The sequence below is a fragment of the Lipotes vexillifer genome, unplaced genomic scaffold (assembly GCF_000442215.2).
Source record: "Lipotes vexillifer unplaced genomic scaffold, Lipotes_vexillifer_v1.1 scaffold1844, whole genome shotgun sequence".
NCBI classification, from domain to species: domain Eukaryota; kingdom Metazoa; phylum Chordata; class Mammalia; order Artiodactyla; family Lipotidae; genus Lipotes; species Lipotes vexillifer.
Genome location: NW_006778658.1, coordinates 84,764 through 97,786, shown reverse-complemented (window position 1 = coordinate 97,786; position 13,023 = coordinate 84,764). Strand labels below are relative to the sequence as shown.

The 13,023-nt window shown below is 46.6% G+C and overlaps 1 protein-coding gene across 1 annotated transcript; it reads left to right on the top strand.

Moving 5' to 3' along the window:
* Positions 1–10,622: 10,622 nt before the first annotated feature.
* Positions 10,623–11,853, top strand: RNF113A (ring finger protein 113A). Its single transcript, XM_007451739.1, has one exon. It carries the CDS (start codon positions 10,766–10,768, stop codon positions 11,795–11,797), a length of 1,032 nt encoding a protein of 343 aa, XP_007451801.1. The 5' UTR covers positions 10,623–10,765; the 3' UTR covers positions 11,798–11,853.
* The last annotated feature ends 1,170 nt before the right edge of the window (positions 11,854–13,023 follow it).

Below are 13,023 nucleotides of genomic sequence, written 5' to 3'. Positions count from 1 at the left end.
CAAAGTGTTTGCGTGGGGGAGCCAGGAGAGATTTCCCAGACGATTAGAAAGGCTCCTCTTTGAAGCAGGAGCTGCAAGTGGGTGGGCCAGAACTTCACCTCCTACCCCCAGCAAGGCCGCTCACTGAAGCGACAAATTCTGGCCTCCAGGCTGTCCAGGTTGAGAGGGCTTTTGAACTCTTGGGCAGCACTGAGGACAGGTTCTTCCAAAGCATGCCTTCCTCGGGTGCCTCCTTCCCGGCGCAGCTGAGTGTGCAGAAGTGGCACGGAGCCCGGAGAGGCGCAGGTGGGGCACGAGGACGGGAGCAGGAAATAAGCCTTGGCAGCCCCTCTCCCACACACACGGCACCTGGTCCAGCCTGGCCCCTGCAAGAAGGTGGAGCCTGCGTGCGAAGATGTGCCCCGTGGACCCAGACCCGCCACGAAGCTCTTCCAGACCCTGACGGCAGCCCAGTGAGTGCGCGGAGCGTGCCCGGTCCGCTTCAGGGAGACCATCGACACACGGGGTCAGACGTGTGAGCCCGCCTCCCGGGCTTCCTTCCTTCTGCCAGAGGAGGGAGAGGGCAGGGGCCTCACTTGCCCCCCCACCGCATATGGGAAGTGGGGCGAATTTGTACCCAGGATGAGGTGCTCTGCGAGGAGTTGCTTCCATTGCTGTCAGCTCCTTCCTGAATTGAGGGCAGTTGGGGGGTGCTGGCAGGGGCGATTGACGTCAGTGCACGAGGAAGGACGCCACACCTTGGGCCTTGGATTCTATTCTTTGCCACCTGTAGCCCTTCAGTCATGTCAGTTCCCTCCCAGTTCCTGCCCTCGCCTCCTCTTGTACCCTCATGCTCACGCCCTCACCCCCTTCCCTTATTTATCTTCTTACTCTCCCACCCCGCCTTTCCTCCTCCCTGCCTATGTCCAGCAGGGCTGTCAGTTCTCAGCGATGAAGCTCGGGCTAAATGCTGACGTTCTCCTGTCAAGTGAGCCCAGTCAGCCAGCACATATCTTCTAAGTACTGCAAAGTGGACAGGTGGCAGGCACTGTGGTGAAGTGAAGCTGAGTGAGACAAGGTTCCCACCCTCAATGCACCTACAATGTAGTTGGGAAGATAAGGTGTGCTCACGTGAAAAGAGAACCAGTGAGTCAAATGTAGCAAGGTATCTTGGGTTGGGGCAGGTTCTAAGTGTGTGGCAGTGACCTCACTTCCAGTCTAAAAGGCCACCAGACTGTCCCGGGAAGGGAGAGGAGGTGGTAGGAGCCCAGGGCCTTTCCTAAACTGAGGCCCATTCTCCATCCATAAAGGCCACACACCCTGAGTACTGTACTGAGCCAGTCAGTCCCAGGCAGGTGGATCCCTGACAGTCATGATGTCATAAAGACCACTCAGAACGTTCCAGCTGTTCTTGAGCATGTGCAGGTCTGCCACAGGGCGAGTGCCTCACTGAACAGTGCCATGCTCAGAACACAAGTACTGTGGCAGAGCTGTTCCCGGATGGCTGGACTTTTGATGGTGATGCCTTGATGTTCTGTTCCACGGTCATAAGCACACTGGGCTGCCCCCAACAGACACTGGATGAAAACTCCAGAGTTGCCCTAGAGACCTGACCCACCTTGCCCAAGACCAGGCTCTTAGAGATGAGAGACCTGAGTGGGCTTCTGGGGGCCTGTGCTGTTTTCTGGCCTCTAGAAACAAAGGGTATTAAACCTAGAAAGAAAAAAATCTGTCTGCTAAGTGAAAGAGACGCTCTCCAGCCGTGCGGTAGGTGGCACACAGGGGGACAGGCAGTTGTACCAAAGAAACTCCTAAACACACGGGAAAGATTCTTGTTTTCTTGGGGGCAGTGATGCTCAGTGTTTCCATTGTCTTCCCTTTTTTCCTATTGCCTTTGGTATTACAGTCCTTTAGGGTCATAACTGAAATTGCATACTTGTTTGTAAATTTTATTACCTGACTACGCTCTAGCCCACATATCATAATTGGTTTCTCCACGTTTTTTGGAACTTAGGAAGACGCCTGCCAAGAAACAGAACAACAGATGAAACAAAATGTGTTCAAACTAGTAAAGCACCAGTTACATGGGTTTACACAAGTAAGATCTGCTAGGCCATTTTCTCAGTGATACCCTGAAAAGAACAATTAGGTCTTTAGTCCTCAATCAAGATTTGTGGAAATCCCAAAAGCAGTGACTTGGCTCTGCATTGCTAAAGAGACTTTGGGGCTGGGAGAGGTATATTATGCCCAACAGCATCAGACACAGAGGGTACACAAATAGGCCAAAGAAACCTTTAACAATTAAAGATTATGCAAACATGGCATTGGATTTATTCCTTACAGAAATTTCCTCATCTTTTATCAACAGTGCCCCATATGTGAAGGTCATAAGAACATTCTGAACCCCTCAGGGTCTAGCTCAGGCTCTACTCCAGCTTCATCTGGGAAGCAAAGGAAGAGCACATCCCAAAAGAATATTCCCGAGTATGCAAACCTCAGAGATGAAATATTGGGTCAGGGGTGTGTGGATGAGGTGGGGTGGAGGAAGGCAGCATTACACAAGCTCACGGGGACCCAAACCAAGAAGCTGAACGCCAGTGTCTTTAGATACATAAAATCTGCATCGACATACTTGGGAAAGAAAAACCTCGATAACCGTTCTGTGTGTCTTATGTGTCACAAAAGCGTAGTAGAATCATTTGAGTTCTCAGGTCACAAAAGTATCAGGGTGATATGAAATCTTGAAAACCAAAGTGGTGTTTAACTCTCTACCCTCCTCCCATCCAAAGGCTCCCTGTTGAGGATGGGCAGCTTCAGTCCCATCCGGTCACCACCTTCTCCTAGAACAGAGCAGGCCGCGTCTGCCGAGCGGGGTAACCGGGCACTCGGTCCTCACGGTGGCAAGAAACTGCATTTTCCTCTCTGCTCTCAGAACACACCTTTAGAGCAATGTGTGTCCTTATAGAGGTTAGTGTGGTCTGTTGTCTTTGTTGCGGTGTTCTGCGAATCCCTAGGTGTGATCACTCATTCTAAGAGAGGACGCAAGACTGCTGCCGCCACCTACACTTGGTTCTGCAGAGGGCCTGAGGGTCCTCCTACCACATTCAGGTAAGTGCCTTTGGGCGACCTGGGAGTGGACTGGACAGCTGTTCCAGGGGTGCTTGCAGCGCCAGCAGTGATCCCCTCCACAGGCACAGGGCTGCCCAGTTACAAACTACTCCACATACATGACGTCCTGACTATCTCAGATACCCAGGGACATGTGCAGAGCGCGTATTATCCTCCCTTGGAAGATAGGAGACCTGAGCCTCAGAGCAGTGAAGTGACTTGCGTGAGGTCACACAGCTGAAGGCGGCGAGCCTCCCGATGTGCTGATTCCCCCAAAGTTCCGAGTCTCCACAGCCCTTCAGAAAAGAAACGGTTTGTTCTTTGTCTTCTCGACTTGAAGCACGTCACTCGTCACTCGCAGTGAGCTGGGATACATCCATAGGAAAACAAATGCCTCCAGGGATGGGATAAAGTTCAGGTTTACAAATGAGCCGAGAGAGAATCTGGGATCTGAACTCTAATGAAAAAAGAACGAGGAACGAGAGGAAAAGGGGAATTACTCCCATAGACTCCTGACCTGAATAAGTAGGAATTTTTTTAAAAAAAAAAAACAGCAACATTTCCGGACTTCCCTGGCGGTCCAGTGGTTAAGACTCCGAGCTTCCACTGCACGGGGCACAGATTTGATCCCTGGTCGGGGAACTAAGATCCCGCAAGCTGTGCCAAAAAAAAAATAACACTTCCTGGCGTGCTGCTTGATGGAGAACCTGCCGTTTTCAGAGTTTCTCAATCTCAGCAGTGTTGACGTCGTGGGCTCCCTAAAACTGCCCTGGGAGGGGCTGGCCCCTGCACTGTAGGCTCTACCCACTAGATGTCAGTAGCACCTCACCCGACTCCCCACATGCCGGTGAAAACGTCTCCAAACTTTGCAAAAGTGAAGCACGTCTTAAGTCCGTGCTCTGCAGAGCAGCCCGGCAGATGGATGCACGTCCCCACCTCACTCTCCTGCTTGCCGCCCCCAGAGACTTCCAGCTGCCCTGGACGAAGTCTGACACCCAAGGGAGACGGGCCAGGCCCTTGGTGTTCTGGGTCCTGCCAGCCTCTCTGGTCCCTCTTCCCTCTCCTTCTTGCCTCACACTCTTTGCTCTAGTTCTGCACAATACTTGCGGCTCTTTGCCACACAGCCACGCTAGTTTGTGTCCTCACACTCGCGCTTTCTCGCCTCAGTTGCTTATCTCGTAAATGCTCCCCAACCTTCAAGACTTCGTTTGGTGTGGGCATCACCTGGAACTTACCTGAAGCCCTCTCCCTTCCCTCCATCTGAAGGTTGGGTCAGATCCCAGCTGTGTGCTCCCACAGCACCTTCTGCAGACCCCGTCATAGCACTCACCACCCCATCCTGTAACTGCCTTGCAGTCCGCCGGACTGAGCTCCAGAAGGGCGAGGCTGTCTTATTCAAATCTGGGGCACAGGACCTGGCATGTGGCATTCACTCAGCAGTGTTTATTGAAGTGAGCCACAAAGAACAGTTAAAAGTATACTAGGTTGGGAGTCTAGACACCAAGATTCTAGTCCGTGGTCTGCTACTTAGCTAGCCAGGTGATGGCTTCCCATCGCTGAACCTTTGTTTCCTCATCTGAGGAATCAGAATTTGGACTAGATGTCTAAGGGTCCTTATAAGTTGGAATTGCTGATTCTAGAGTGTTGTCTCTTTTTTTCATAAATGTTTCACTTAAAAGTGTTTCCCAAAGGGCAGGGCCACCCTCTTCCAACCCCCTCTGAATGTGTGTGGCTTCCTCTAAACTTTTTCAAACTTTTTTCCTACTGATTTCATTTGACCCTAGAAATAATGATGGCGGCCTGACAGATATAATTTCAAACAAGAACCATTCTTCCAAACAAGTGACATGAAGGTAAACTGTGTATCAAATGTGACCATCACAGAAGACAGAAGAACACGTGTTTGTATTTCTACATGCATAGAGACCCTTTGGGGTAGTGTGACAGTGGGGCAGGTGCTGGGCAGGGGACTGGAACAAGTCTTTTCACTGAATACCTTATATTGTTGGATTTTTGAGCTATGTGAATACAGTATCTGTTTTAAAAGTTAAAGAATAAAGCCATATGTATAAAATTAGCTACAAGGATATATTGTACAGGACAGGGAATATAGCCAATATTTTATAATAACTATAAATAGAGTGTAACCTTTAAAAATTGTGACTTTGTTGTATACCTGAAACTTATATAATACTGTACATCAACTATACCTCAATAAACATAAATAAAAAAGATAATAAAACCAAATGAATGGCATCGTTTACCAAGCATCCTTTCAACTGGCCTTAAAAGCAGGTGACCAATGGACCCGAGGTCAGTAGCCAGACCACATCTGTCATAGCTGCTGTAAGAAAACCCTTCTGGCTAACTGCACTTTCAAAAAATCAAGAGAAATGCAGGCTACAACGCACCACTGTAGTCTTCTAGCTTCAAAGTGTGCATTTTAATCTGGTTTATTCCCTGGCAGTGGAGTATAAAAATAAGGCTAAATTTCATAGCAAGTGCCACAAAAAAGGGAGTGAAGAATTCGGACGCTAATGCTAAACCTGACCAACTGATTTTCTGTCACTTTGTAGCCCCTCGCTATACAGCCCTGACATTCATCTAAGGATGAATCCTCTAGTGGATGAGCCCTGCCTAGAGGTACAGTGGACAGAGAATAGACCTAAAAATCAATAGATTTAGTGACAAATTTAGTAATGTTGTCAGTAAGGCTCCTGTATTCCTATCTGTACTACCTGCCCTCTCTCTTCCTTTCCAGAGATAGTTCTCATAGCAGTCAGCAAAATGAGCCCTGTGTAGCACTAAATAAAGACTAGAGGTTGTATTAAATTTGTAACCATGACCACAGCTTTCCTTAAACAGTTTCATCATCACAGGTTGGCACAATATACAGTATTCCTCTAAGTGGGACAGCCACCTCCTTCCTCTGTAAGCCCTGTCCTGTAAGATGAGGTCAATGGAAACTATACAGTGCAGGTGTGTTTAAGGTCACCAGCAGATCAAATGTTAAACTAAATAAAAGATGGGGATGACAAATAACTTAGTTTTCTCACCCAGAGGCCCTGTGGTCACCTGGGGTGTTGATCTGTACACATGGAGTATCACCATCTTCACAGTAGTTACACCCTTTCAGATCTTCATATTATCTGAACATGCAATTCTTTATTTCAAATGGTCGGTACACTCATTTTAATAAACATAATCACTGTTGCTTCTGCTCTACACAGCAATCTAAAATAAAAATCAACACTTAAGTGAATACTATGTGCTGGATACAGAGTGCATGAAAGTTGAAGGTGCGGTCTGGAATTTTAAGCACATAGGATTCACCCAGAAAAGGAACTAGAAAAAAAACAAAGTACTACTTTTTCTGTATTCTCCTAGTAATCTCTGAAGAAACAATGGTTTTCAGTAATATTACAATAGCAGGAACTACCATTTGTGACACATTAGGCACCAGGCACAGTGATCGGCACTTGGTGTACATTACGTCTATCATTTTACAAGCCTCAGTTGCCTTTAGTTTTTTTAAAGTGATAAAGCTACATTGGGTAGACTGCTTGATCTTGTGTAGTGCCATTCTAAAAAGTAAAGAAAACCTCTGATTTTACTTTTTTGTTTTATTTTTATTACACACTACAAAATACACTGCATGCTACACAATACACTGCATAACCTTCTAGCAGGGGTAGACAAGCATAACTGAGTTATTTTTCATCAATCAGGAAAATGCTTCCTTAATCAATGTTCTCCAAACCCTGAAAAACAGTTTAAAAAGGAAAATGTGAGAATTCTGTTCCTGTCAAAGATGTACATGTACTATAACCTACAATGATTCCTACAACCTATAATGACTCCTAATTTTCATTTTCTGACAGTAACAAACATACCACTTTATATGAAAAGACAACCCCCCCTTCCACTTGCAATCAAAACTAAAGTAAAGCAACTATTTGCCACCTGGATCCTTCTACAAAGCACCCTCAGCATCAGAGGACAGTAAGGTGAATCCATTTTATAAAATAACAGCCAACATCAGGAAAGATATTATTAGCCCCATTCTACTGTTTTACAGGTGAAAAAAATGGAGGCTCAGAGAGGTTTAAAGTCCCTTGTTTAAGTCAGTAAGGAAGCAGTAGAGCCAGAATTCAAGTTCAGGGACCCCCAACTCCAGAACTCTTGCCCTGTAAGCATGACACTATTCAGAAGACCACTCTATCTTACTCAGTTCACAACCAAATACTTCAGAAACAACAAAGTAAAAGAGTAATCAGTGATGACATTTCTTCCAGGTGTTAAAATAACACATTCCACATATTCTGTTTCAATTGAAGGAAGAAATCACCTTGAGAGAAATTAAAATTGCATAGTCCTAGGAGCCACCTTGTAAAAATCCTAATTCATTTGGTCCAGTCAGGGTCCTAGGAATCTGTATTTTATCTCACATGCCAGGTGATCCTGATGGCATACTTTTTTTTTCTTTTTTTTTTTTTTTTTGGCTGTGCGGCTTGCAGGATCTGAGTTCCCTAACCAGGGATCGAACCCGTGCCCCGTGTCCCTGCCCGTTGCAGTGGAAGCTCAGAGTCCTAACCACTGGACTGCCAAGGAATTCCTCCCCCACTCCCGCTTTTTTTGGTTATTCTTGAACCATAATTTGAGAAATACCACTCTAGATGAGTAGATATCTATCATCATGTTCATCAGATTAGATTCTCAAATAGCACTATACTGAGAGGCAGATCACATAGGTTGAGTCCTTATACTATAATTTAATCACTCTGACCTTCTGTTTTCTCATCTATAAAATGGAATTAATATTTACCTAGATTTGCTGTGAAGGGTGAATTAGCAAGGAGAAAGTATAAAATAGTAAAATTTTTACAACAATAATGAGGATGAACTCCTACAATATATAAGAACATACTATTAAGTTGAACCATATGAAAATGCTACTGCTTGGCCATTTTTGTTTTGTTTTTTGTTTTTTGTTTGTTTTTTTGCGGTACGCGGGCCTCTCACCGCTGTGGCCCCTCCCATTGCAGAGCACAGGCTCCGGACGCGCAGGCCCAGCGGCCATGGCCCACAGGCCCAGCCGCTCTGCAGCATGTGGGATCCTCCCCAACCAGGGCACGAACCCGCGACCCCTGCATCGGCAGGCGGACTCCCAACCACTGCACCACCAGGGAAGCCCTGCTTGGCCATTTTTGACCCACAAAAACAGCAGTTTCATATGATTCAATCAAATAAAAAATTATAGTAATTCTTTAATGTACTGGTGCAGGAACTGGCAAACCAATGGAGTATAGAAGAGTGCATTCATGAAACAGACCCATGTGTATATGGAAATTTAGTTCACTGGAGTGGTATTTCAAATAAAAAATGGACTTTTCCATATGTAGATAACTATGACAACTGGCTGTTTCTTGGAGAAAACTAAAGTTAAATCCTTGCTTCACATTATACCCCAAAATGACCTGTAGACAGGTCAGAGCACTAAATGTAAAAAAGACTGTAATGGTATTTGGAGAAACTGTAGAAATATATTTTTAGAATCTTGGGTACAAAAGTCATTTGTAAACAAGATATAAAACCCAAAATCCAGAACGATAAAAATATGATAAACTGAACATCAAGATTAAAAACTATCTGATCAGCTCGGTGCTTTGTGACCACCTAGAGGGGTGGGATAGGGAGGGTGGGAGGGAGGGAGATGCAAGAGGGAAGAGACATGGGAACATATGTATATGTATAACTGATTCACTTTGTTATAAAGGAGAAACTAACACACCATTGTAAAGCAATTATACTCCAATAAAGACGTTAAAAACAAAAACTAACTGATGAAAGCCACCATAAAGTAAAAAAGACAGCAGACTGAGAAAAATATTTGCCACATATAAAAGAGACAAAAGATTAATATCTGTAATATATATATAAGAAGCCCTATAAATCAAAAAGAAAAAGACAACAGAACAAGAAAGGATATAGGCAGATGATCCACATAATAAGAAATGCAAAGGATCATTAAATATGTAAAAGACAGTGCTATTTTAGTTTGCATTTTCCCAGTCTGCTGTAAGACCTTTGGCAAAACATTAACCAGAATGCACCTCAACCCTGACAGATGGGCTAGCGTCAGAGCCATCTTACCTTTGACACATAGTAACGATTAACTCCAGAGATGCGCCTATCTCTTTCCATCAAATTCCACTGATATGAATAATGGGCAACCCTTTTTTCCTACAATTAAAAGAAATTGTTATTGTAGTTTATAAAGATGAGTGACCCAATAGAGGGATATTTATAAGTGACATTCCAGAAAAATGGAATCACTGATATAAAAACCAAATTAACAATATAAGACCAGAATCCTAAATAAAATCGGACCACTAAACTTTAGAGCTAAGATGGTAACCATGAGTTCTTACACTTTCTATTTTAACCAGCATCATTTTTTTTCTTTCCTCCTTCTTTTTTTTTTTTAAAGTCATGACTACTTGTTCCCTTTGGGGACCCTAGTGAGAAGAAACGACAGTGGCAGATCACAAGTGAAAGACAATCACAAAACCAGAAAGTAAATACATTTATACTCTGTACTTTAGAGATAATGTGAAGGACTAATTAGAGAGGAAAATCACAATCCTAATGTGAAAAACAGGAGCATGACCTAAGTTCCTAAAGGCTTGCAAGAGAAAGTGGGAGGATAAAAAAATGTCAAGGTAAAAAACACCTAATTAAGGGGAATTTCCTGGCGGTCCAGTGGTTCGGACTGGGCACTTTCACTGCCCAAGCGGGATTCAACCCCTGGTCGCGGCGCGGCCAAAAACAAAACAAAGGCTAGGAAAAAAGTGAAAAACAAGAAGATACCAAGATATGGATGCGAGAAATTAAAATCAAAACCCAGCAAGAAAGGAGACCAGAGGTCAGAGGGAGTGGGGCCAAGACTAATTGACGCCTCTCTCCTCTGCCTAGCAGTTTGGGCCTACCTCTTTCAATCTCCTGCCTTTCCAGCCCCCAAAACTCTACTCCGCCCTCCTGCCCACGCTTCACCTAGCAGCCAGCTGTTTCTTGCTAAAGTAGAATACGGTTCCCGTCGGCTTCGTTCCGCAAGCCTCTGCTTTTAGGCAATAAAAAGAAAAAGGGCCGATCTCGGTATTCCCCATCTCGGAGAGAGGCCCCGGGTCCTAATGGCTTCCCGACCCCACCGCCCATTTCGTAACGCCAGCTGGTGGAGTCAGCCGCCGGGCCGGGGAAGCCGCCTTACCTTGCCCCCGTTAGTGAACCTGTGGATGCGTGCAGTGGCCATTCCCGGGATGAATAAGCACACAGCCATGACGGCGATCCCGGGGAGAATCTCGAACCACATCGCGACACCGTTACCAAGGCCAACACTTCCTTCCAAGCTCCTTAAAGGTGACCCGGCTTCAATCCCTTTCCCATAACTTCCGCGGCAACGAACGAGCGGGGCGGAGTCATGTACGCGGAGGAAGCTACGGAGCGCGGCAGGGCCCAAGGCTGGCGCGCGCCTGCGCTCTCGCACACTCTTGCTCCCACAGTCATCTTTCCGCAGCAGATTTTGCTCCGACTCGTGGTCAAGTGCGAGACGTGCAGTGACGTGAAGCAGCTCCGCGCCACCCAGCAGGCCACAGCCATTTCGGAGCTCGAAACTCTTAAAATGGCAGAGCAACTTTCTCCAGGAAAGACGACAGACCAGGTGTGCACCTTTTTTTTCAAAAAGCCTGTGCGAAAAGGGGCTGCAGGCCGCAGAAAGCGCCCGACCTGCAAACGAGAGTCCGGAGACAGCAGCAGCAGTGACGAAGGCAACACTGTGATCCGCCCGGAAAAGAAGCGGGCGACCCACAATCCGATGATACAGAAAACCCGTGGCAGTGGTAAACAGAATGCGGCTTACGGCGACCTGAGTAGCGGGGAGGGGGAGGGGGAGAACGAGCCCGAGAGCCTCGGCGTGGTCTATAAGTCCACTCGCTCGGCGAAACCCGTGGGGCCAGAGGATATGGGGGCGACTGCTGTCTACGAACTAGACACAGAGAAGGAACGTGACGCGCAAGCCATCTTTGAGCGCAGCCAGAAGATCCAGGAGGAGCTGAAGGGCAAGGAAGATGACAAGATCTATCGGGGAATCAATAATTATCAGAAATACATGAAGCCTAAGGATACGTCTATGGGCAATGCTTCCTCCGGGATGGTGAGGAAGGGCCCCATCCGAGCTCCCGAGCATCTGCGTGCCACCGTGCGCTGGGATTACCAGCCCGACATTTGTAAGGACTACAAGGAGACTGGCTTTTGCGGCTTCGGAGACAGCTGCAAATTCCTCCATGACCGTTCAGATTACAAGCATGGGTGGCAGATCGAACGTGAGCTTGATGAGGGTCGCTATGGTGTCTATGAGGATGAAAACTATGAAGTGGGAAGCGATGAGGAGGAAATACCATTCAAGTGTTTCATCTGTCGCCAGACCTTCCAAAACCCAGTTGTCACCAAGTGCAGGCATTATTTCTGCGAGAGCTGTGCGCTGCAGCATTTCCGCACCACCCCGCGCTGCTATGTCTGTGACCAGCAGACCAATGGCGTCTTCAATCCAGCGAAAGAATTGATTGCTAAACTGGAGAAGCACAGAGCTCCAGAAGAGGATGGTGCTTCCGATTTCCCAGAAGACCCCGATGAGGGTCCAATTCCCATTACTTAATTTTCCCATTATTCTCAAATCTCAAAATAAATGTTTTGTTGTTTTGGAAATCTTAATTTGTGTCCTTCCTTTTTCTAGGGAAAGTGAGAGTAAAAGGCGGGTGGTGAAGTAGGGTGCTGGATGGATAGCTTGGAAAAGCACCAAGGTAGGTATAATCTGGATTTTTGCCTGGTATAAATGCTGCCTGTGTGTAACAGATACTTTTCAAAACCCTTTAGCATAAATTTGGGGGATGGGAGAAGTTCGAGAAAAGAGCTAGAATTTGCTTGAAGTGACCAAAGCTGTGATGAAAGCAAGAACTGGACCTATTTATTATATCACATTTTTGCATCACTTAATAATTTACAAAAGTACTTTCATACATTATCTGTCTTGGGAGCCCGTACTACAAAATACACCCCAGCCGGGCTTCCCTGGTGGCGCAGTGGTTGAGGGTCCGCCTGCCGATGCAGGGGACGCGGGTTCGTCAGTCGGGGAAGATCCCACATGCCGCGGAGCGGCTGGGCCCGTGAGCCGTGGCCGCTGAGCCTGCGCATCCGGAGCCTGTGCTCCGCAACGGGAGAGGCCACAGCAGTGAGAGGCCCGCGTACCGCAAAAAACAAAACAAAATATACCCCAGCCAAGGTGTGTCTGTTGGGGGTTGAGGGCAGCAGTGGGAGTGGGAGAATTGGGTCGGGAGACTGGTAGCTATAGCCCCACAGCCTGTGCGTATGGGAAATGCTCCTTGCTCTCCTTAAAGCACCTTTAGGTAAACCCCTGCCATGGATGACTGAAATGGCCTATGTCCGTGGTCCAGTATGACAGCCACTACACTAGCTTCGTGTGGCTGTTCAGCACTTGAAATGTGGCTGGTAGCCACCGTATTGAACATGCAGTTCTACACTGAACTTGTGAACCTGCAGAGGGCAAAAATCTAACATTTTATAATCCACTGTCTGAAATTGTGTTCTCTCAGATCCTGTAATAGAGCTGATCACACCCTATTAAAGTTAATCTGTGTACCTATGAGGGTCGCTATGGTGTCTATGAGGATGAAAACTATGAAGTGGGAAGCGATGTACCTCTGTTCCCAACTAGTTTGTGAACTCCTCAGTGACCAGGCCAGTGCTTGGCATATAATAAGCACTTAAAAAATAAACCCAGAGAGGTTTGAAAAAGGAGATCAGGGCCAAAGCCTTGAACCCAACCCGAGGAGCTTTGACTATATTCTGTTGGTAATGACGAGA